Consider the following 8138-nt stretch of genomic DNA (forward strand, 5'->3'; position numbering starts at 1 on the left):
CTTCTCGATAAATTGGTTGTTTTTATCCTTTGTTATTGTCCGACTTCTTTTTTGCTCCACGCAAAGCACTTTGTATACAGCGGTGCTCTATGAATACAGCCGAGTTGAGATCGGACTTGTTTATATTTCTAAACGTGAGAAATAATTTGAAAACAGAATCTAATTCTTCACTTTTTCGCGATTACATTCCGTGTGTTCTGAGTTCGTAAACCAAATTTGGGAAAAAAATACAATCTCGAGTGGCGAGGGCGAGTGACGTCGTATCGTCTTTCGATGACGTTTACGGAACCAGGAAGTGGCGGTGTCCAACGAATCGGACCACTTTTCGAGCTCGTTCCTGTGATGGTGGTCTCTGCGGGTATCGAGCGGACTCGGTCGACGCTGTGGACCAGGACGGCCCTCCTCTTGGTGCTGTCCGGCCTCCACGGACCGAGTTGTGTGGTGTCGGAACCGGGCAAATGGACCCTGGACGTGGACAGCGTAAGTTTGCCTCGCTTTCAAATCCATTTGAGGCACGTTTTGCCTCCCAGCGTCGAGCTAATTGAACGGAACTTGGCCGTCAGATGTATCGCCGCCTCGGCTTTCTGTTTATGTGTGCGTTTTTTCTAGGACACTTTGAAGACTCACGGCCGTTTCGTCTTTGCTAAAACTCTCTTCAACAACAGCTTCATCCATCTTAAATGTAAGTGCGCGCGCCTAGCGTCGCAACTTGTTACTCTTGAGTTCATCTTTTATGTGTGCGTGCGTGCCAGTGGCCAGCTGCAACTCGTCTTCCCCGGTGCACTTGAACGTGTCGTGGTACCTGAGGAGTTCTCGCTGCTACGATGAGGTCTTCAGCCTCGACGTAAGACACGCGTTCATGTTGCGCGTGTCCGTCGCGTGTATGTGGACCCGGGAGTCAAACGGGAGTCTATTTCTCTGTCTTTCCGTTGGTCCGACTGTCCAGGCGATGCGAGCGGATCTGTACTTCAAGTCCACCGCGGTGAATCCGGGAGGAGGAAGTGGTTTCTATGTCTTCCACCAGTACCCTCCCATCTCCTGCCATCCACGTGTAGACCCCAACATTGTGAGACACACCACGACACATACCCACCATGACATTCGCGTGTCCGTGCGCGTGTATGCGTGCGCGTGTGGTCTAAGTGCTGTATTTTTGTCGTCCCAGTTTGGCCTGGATGCCTTTGACGCGAAAACTCGACTGACGGAATTGCAGGTGAGAAAACATCCAGACCGAACCACACGTGACTGCGTCGCCATACGACACGACTGCCGTGGCGCCTCTCCGTCTTTCCCTGGAACGCAATTCACGCCAACTTGTCAAGGGGGACTTTGCAGCAATTTTGAAACCGCTTTTATTTTCCGCAGGATTTTCCAAAGTAGTTTGTGTAAAACCGCCGAAGCCTAAGCTAGCCGCTCAGCGGAAGGCCGCGCGGGTGCGCGGATGCCCGGCTGCGAGCGTGCACGGCGAATGACGCATATCTTGTCGGTCTCCGATAAGATCGCTTTGAGTCCAAGCGGGAGAAATGTGGAAATAGGTTGTTCTTCCTTGGACGCGGTGGTCAAGGAATCGCGCTCTCAGTCCAAGGCGTACCCCGCCTCTCCCTTCCGTGCTGACAAATGCTCACAAATTCCAGGCCAACGCGGAGAAGACCCCCGGCAGGAGGCGCAGAGAGGCGGAGCTTCCGAAACCAAAAGTGAGAATGTCGTCCTTCTCCCCCTCATCATTCTCATCGGCGTTTGGACTTGACGGCTTGACTTACGAGTTCCGCGAAGCTGTGCCGTGTGGCCTCGGCAAGCCGGAACTTGGGTGCTCTCCCCCTGTTCCGGTTGACAAAAAGAAAGAAATCCAAATCTCTCGGTGCAAAGTGAACCACTGCCCTCTGTTGACAACCTTTGTGGGTGAACGTAGGTGGCTCTTGTGGTCGCTTTTCAAAATTTGTGATTGTGGAAGAAAAGTCCCTTTATTTTATTTTTTTTTTGCATGACTCCGTCACGACAAATGTTGCCGCAACATTCTTCGCACTTGAAAATTGGACACATTTGCGTTGACTGTTCCTCCTCGTTGTGGTCCAGTCGGCCGCAGGCGAAGCAGCGGCGGACAAGGAGAAGGAGAAGACGACGACGGCGACCTCTGAAGGCGATGCCGGCGGTCCTCCCAAACAGGTCCACGTCATGTTGTGCCTCACGGCGTCCTGAAAGGATCCCGTGGCAACTCCCCGTCCCCTTTGGTCTTTCTCATCCGCAATTCTCGTCTCCCCTCGTTCAATCTCGTTCCGCGCTGCTCTCATTTCATCGAGTGGGCATTTTTGTTGTTGTTTGATTTGTTCCTCTCACCCTGATCTGATCCCATCGAATCATCGTATCACGTCAAAAGCTCGGCCTGCTCTCATCGCATCCCGAGTTCGTATTATTCTTTCTCATCCCGTCATCTTTTTCAATCTACTTTGGGGGATCCGTGGGTCATTCGATCTCATCTTGAATTCTTTCCTCCTCGTCTCTTCCAGATTTGATCCATCCGACTTAGTTATCAATCGCATCCCACCTCATTTTGGTCGCGATCGTGTCTCTGTTTCCCTCCCCCAGGCCGCCGCACACCCTCACTTCGACGCGGTGGCCGAGAGCTGGGCGGACGGTCCGTACGCGTTTCTGCTCAGCGTCCAAGAGATCAAAGACAAGAACCGGGCCCCCGAGCCGGCCCGCTGGAACCTGCGGCGTCAGTACAGTACTCGCCCTTTGTTTGCGCGCGCTCGTCTGTCACCGCGACTCCGCGTTGATGTGGCCTTTTATAATTCAACCGACGGGATCGGTTAAGTCGGGCTACTTCTTTCTCTCCCGTCTGTCAACTTGCTCGTTAAGGCAAAGTTGGGCGCGGGTTAGAAGTAGTTGCGCCGCGGCCCCCGCCGACAGCGACGCGCCGTTACGTTGCATTGCTATGAAGAAAGTCGCCACGCAGAAAACCCCCAAAGTGCATTGAAAACGCAACCATCCGAGCCAGTTTCTTGCTCTAATATCGTATCCGTTTCTTGTCTGGTCTTCCGAAAGGAGTTGCGGTGACGGGCCCGCTCACGTGTGCTTTTGTCCACAGTTGACGTGAGCATGAAAGGACCCCGCGACTACATCTCGGCCTCGGAATGGCCGCTCATGCTGGTAAGGACCTCGCGGGGGCTTTTTGTCACGCGGCACCTTGACTTCCCGCTTGAAACGCTTCCAAGCTCGTCGGTAGCTCCGTTGACCCGCAGCCTTGACATACGAGTGACCCGACCTGGGAGTGAACCTTTTGGCTGTCGGCGCAACCCTCACGAGTGGCAGTGAGCCACACAGAGTTTGTTAACGTTCTCATCGTTCTTGCGGGGGGAAAAAAACCCCGGCTAATATTAGTGCCGTACCGATGAGACAACACGACCGGCCGCCACATAGACGCGACTGCTAGCCTGCTCCGGTCACTTGTGTACATCTGACATCCCGACCCGCAGCGACGGGGCCCGCTCTTCTTGAGAAAGCGTCACATTGTAGGCTTTTCTCGTCGACCCCCCGCCCCCCCTCCCAAAAAAACCCATGATAAGATTAGTTCCTTTTTCCGGGAGGCACCGGATCAAAGGTACTTTTGGGGATCGATCGCTCGGCGACTCGCCACCGTCGAGTCGAATCGTTCCGTGCCGTTGTCGGCCGAAGAAGTCAAAAAGTGGGCGGCGCGGATTGCGGAAGGCGCTCAGTCGTCTGCGGTTCTCCCGCGCTCAGTTCTACATGGCGATGTGCATCGTGTACGTGCTGCTGGCGCTCTTGTGGCTTCTGCTGTCGGCGTGCTACTGGAGGGACCTGCTCAGGATCCAGTTCTGGATCGGAGGCGTCATCTTCCTGGGGATGCTGGAGAAGGCCGTTTACTACGCGGAATTTCAGAGCATCAGATACGACGGCTTGTCAGGTGAGCGCCGCCACGTTGCAAAATGGTCGTCCCAACGGCCCACCGCGCCGTCATTCCCCCTCCAGTGCGCGGGGCGGCGGCGTTCGCCGAGGTCCTGTCGGCCGTCAAGAGGACGCTGGCCCGCGTGTTGGTCATCATCGCCAGCCTGGGATACGGCATCGTCAAGTGAGTGCGGCCGCGCGCGGGGGGCCCGGCCTTCTCGTCCACGCCGCTAACGGGGCCCGCGTGTCCGCCAGGCCCAGGCTGGGCGCCTTGCTTCACCGCGTGGTGGGCGTCGGCCTGCTCTACCTCACGTTCTCCGCGGCGGAGGGCCTCCTCCGCGCCAACGCCGTGAGTTGCCGTCGTGGGCGCGCGGCGCTTTGGCGGCTCCTGACGGGAGCGCGCTCGTCTCCCTCCAGGATCGCGGCGACAACGCCGGCAGTATTCTTCTGTGCGACGTCGTGCTGGCCTTCACCGATTCCTGCGTCATCTGGTGGATATCCTTTGCAGCCTCCGGGGGGCGCCGCCATGTGGCATTGAAACCAACGGGCGCCGCCCGATCGCCCGCCGCCGCGCGCCGCTTCCTCTTCCCATCGCGGCCGTCGTCGTCCCGGTTGCATTTTTCCCGTTTGTTGTTGCTCTTGACTGTTTTTTTTTTTTGGGGGGGCCGGCACATCTTTGTGAGTCTGGCTCAGACCATGAAGCTGCTCCGACTCCGGCGCAACCTGGTCAAGCTGTCGCTCTACAGACACTTCACCAACACGCTCATCTTCGCCGTCATCGGTACGGACGCACGCTTTTTCATACAGTCTTGCGTTTGCGTGGCGCTTTGACAGCGGCCGTCGCTGTTGGCTTTCCGGAACGTTGAACGTAAAACGACCATCATGCAGGAGAACACCGAAGCGCAGACATTTTGTGCTTCTGTTTCTGGATATGCACGCGTCATCCGGTGAGCGCAGTGTTGCGCGTCATTGTCTCCGCGAGGACTCCCGAGCGTCCTTTGCATGCAATCGAACGTCCGCTTGTGTTCGTCTGCGCATAATCGCGGGTGTGTTTTTGTAGCGTCGGTCATCTTCATCGTTTGGACCACAAAGACCTTCAAGATGGCCAAATGTCAGTCTGTAAGTGTTGACCGCTCACGAGTGCAATGATTTCCGGAGCAAACGACAAAGAAGCTCTTGCGTGCGCGAAGGACTGGCGCGAGCTTTGGATCGACGATGCTTTCTGGCGTTTCCTGTTCTCCGCCATCCTGCTGGTCATCATGTTCCTCTGGCGACCGTCGGCCAATAACCAGAGGTGGGCCGCTTTCTTTTCAACGCAACGCGCTCGTTTTGTTCCGGGGACTTCCTCACTTGAACTTGATGCGCGCCGTGTGTTGCAGGTACGCCTTCCGCCCTCTGGTGGACGATGAGGAGAGTGACGAGGAGGAGGAGGAGGAGCTCATGGTGAACGAAGCTTTTGGTCAGACGTCTTTTCTTTCTCTTCGCCACCTCAAACGTGTTTGCACGCAAGCCTTTTGCTGTCGCACCAGACAAAAAACAAAAGTATTTCTTTTCACGTTCGGACATGATCGGTCAATTGTGAGGAATCACTTTTTGTTTTCTCGATCTCATCTCACGGTGGCAACCGTTTCGTGTTCATACGGCAAATGTTCAAACCTCAAAATGGTGGAAACGATCCCGTATGTGAAAGAAACGCGGGCGAGCGAGAGTCTCCCGGGGTGGCGGCAGAACGCTTTCTTGCAAACCGAAAACAACCGAGCAAACAAACCCCAAAGTGACCGTCTCGGGTGCCTTGTTGTTTTTCCTCCACACAGAGGGCATGAAGATGAGGGGCGTGAAGAACGAGACCAACGGGGCCGCCAGAGCCAACAAAGTGGTGAATGTTGACAACACGCAAATGCAAATGCCATCCGCCCGCCTGCTGCCTTGTCATACCGGTGACTCCGCTTCGGTTTTTTTTTTTTTTTTTTTTTTAACCGTCATCGGAGCTGTCGATGATTGACTTGTCGGTGAACTCTGGCAAATCGCGCTTCCGAGCTGTCGAGTTCCACTCGCAGCTGAGGGGGACTCGGAAAAAAAAAATGGTGACAGCGACACCGCGTGTTTCAAAACGAGCGCACAGCCTTAGCTTTTCCGTCCGCTGGCTTCACGCTAACAATACTAAGTATTAGAGGTGGGCAAACTACGGCCCGCGGGCCAAATCCGGCCCGTCGGTCTTTTTAATCCGGCCCGCCGAAGGTTGGTACGCAATTAAGGTTCGATGTCAACGACTGCATTCGTTTCATTTGGACTTGTAATGACAGGCATTTCAACGCCGGGTGGCGCAGTTACTTGAAGTTGCAGAGCATAGGGAGGAAGGGGGAGACCATACGGAAGCCCGCAGTAGCGCCAAGTCGAGCAAATCCCGTTCGATACGACGGAATAATGTACTCTTAAAAGTCTGAAAAACGTGCCAAAAAATGCAAAATACTGCTTTTTAAATAAAGAAATCCAATTCATATTATGTCGAATTTCGTTCACCCTTTTGATCCGGCCCTCCATAATATTTTCTGGTTCTCATGTGGCCCTACGCAAAAAATAATTGCCCACCCCTGCAATACTTGAACCCTTTTAGCAACGGTGCGGCAACAGCCGTAGATAGACGATCTAACGGAACGCGTTGGGCCGGTATGTCGAGGCACCGCCGGAGCCGCGTTTCAAAGACGACGGGCGGATGGCAACGGTACCCGAAGAGGCCGTTTTGGCATCTGACGTCGCGCGCGCCCGACGCGGGCCGTCTGTCCGCCTGCCGAACGAGCTCTTGTCTTTTTGTCAGGATGAAGATCTGAAGTGGGTGGAGGAGAACATCCCCTCGTCCATGGCCGACGTGTAAGTGTCGGCGCCGCGCGCCCGCGTGACCTCGCGCTTTCCACGGCGCGCCGCTCATGCCGTGTCTTCCCGCCCGCAGCGCCCTGCCGCCCCTGCTCGACTCGGACGAGGTGAGTGCCCGAGGCGGCCCTCGAATTCTTTGGCACCCAAACGAGCGTTCCCGAGATAAGTCCCTCCAGAGAGTTTTTTGGGGTGCGCCGTGGGGGAGAGAAAGAGAGAGAGAGACGCACACGACGGGCAGGTTGTTCCAAGGGCTCCGGGTTTTGAACCTGCGCCAAGCAGCCACCAGCGGGGGGCGCCAAAGCCCGAAAGAGCAGAGCAGAGAGCGGCCCTCGAGAGGCAAATTCGCAGCTGCGTGCTGACGGTTCGCCGTCGGCGGCGGCGCGGCGCTTATGTAAAGCGCGGCTCATGTAAGGCGCGGCGGTCGCGCAAATTGAAAGCGGGGCGAGACCGTGCCCAGAAATTGCGGCGGATGATGTTGAAGAGATGGGGCGGCGTCTGGAATGGCCACCCCGCGACGCGGAACGTGATGCGCCGCGCCGTTTCTTTTTTTTTTCCAAAAGGACTTTGCTCCAACGCGCGCGTGCGTCGGAAACACAATCGGAAAGCAGGGATCCCAAGCGAGCCGTTTGTCCGAGTCCCGACTCCACGACGGCTACATTGATGGCATGATTCGTCCACCCCGGCGTTTCGCAATGTCGGTAGCGACCCCCACGTAGGAAGGAGGCAACGGACGGCCCGCGCCGGCCGACGTTTTGAAGTATTCCGTCAAGAGCGGAGGTGCGAGTCTCCCGTCGCCACGTCTCTGTTTGGGGCTCGTCTTTTGCCATCTCGTCAGGAAAGTGAAGGGCAGTCGGCGCAATGCGCTTGGGCGTCGCAAAAGGTTTGACCTTTCAAGGGCAAACTTGTGCTTTTGTGTGTCAGGAGACCAAGACGACCATGTTTGAGATGTCCAAGATGGAGTGACGTCCTTAGAGGGCGGGGGCGGCGGCGGGGCGAGGCCCGAGCGACCTCCGGGGCATCGGAGCCCGACTCGATGAGCTTCCTTCCAGCAAACGCTCAACCGCGGCCGCTTTGCTGTTTTTCTCGGAGCCACGGCCGCTTTTTGTATTTATGCGCAGACACGCGGCGACGGACGCGACGCGTGACTTTTGCTCGGCCTTTCAATATACCGATGCCGGGTTGTGTACGCCGTCGCCACGGCAGCGCTGCCGGCGAGGCCGGGCCGGGCGAGGCGAGGCGTGCCCGTGTTTGGGCGGGTCTCTTGGTCGACTTTTGGGGTCAGTCTTTTGTGTTCGGACTGTTGAAAAAAAAGATGATTTCTCACCGCTTTTCATGTCATGTGACTAAAATAGCTTTGAAAAGTC

General features: G+C 56.1%; 1 protein-coding gene across 4 annotated transcripts; it reads left to right on the top strand.

Moving 5' to 3' along the window:
* The first annotated feature begins 258 nt into the window (after positions 1 to 258).
* On the top strand, positions 259 to 8138 carry LOC147196835 (Golgi-pH regulating cation channel). Of its 4 annotated transcripts, XR_015102399.1 has the most exons (22): positions 259 to 480; positions 610 to 682; positions 753 to 844; positions 947 to 1066; positions 1166 to 1213; positions 1635 to 1694; positions 2074 to 2163; positions 2584 to 2713; positions 3086 to 3147; positions 3739 to 3922; positions 3988 to 4087; positions 4159 to 4252; positions 4321 to 4398; positions 4576 to 4684; positions 4964 to 5022; positions 5094 to 5197; positions 5283 to 5362; positions 5718 to 5779; positions 6719 to 6771; positions 6851 to 6881; positions 7335 to 7551; positions 7696 to 8138. XR_015102399.1 is itself a non-coding variant. In XM_086124704.1 (21 exons), the coding sequence occupies exons 1-21, from the start codon at positions 274 to 276 to the stop codon at positions 7735 to 7737; spliced, it is 1878 nt and encodes a 625-aa protein (XP_085980830.1). In that variant the 5' UTR covers positions 259 to 273; the 3' UTR covers positions 7738 to 8138. The 4 variants fall into 4 exon arrangements, 2 of the variants coding, with proteins under 2 accessions (XP_085980830.1, XP_085980829.1); XR_015102398.1 differs by having other exon boundaries at positions 4321 to 4684; XM_086124704.1 differs by lacking the exon at positions 7335 to 7551.

This window comes from Hippocampus guttulatus, chromosome 12, assembly GCF_054856545.1.
Source record: "Hippocampus guttulatus isolate MCC_2025c chromosome 12, RoL_Hgut_1.0, whole genome shotgun sequence".
NCBI classification, from domain to species: Eukaryota; Metazoa; Chordata; class Actinopteri; order Syngnathiformes; family Syngnathidae; genus Hippocampus; species Hippocampus guttulatus.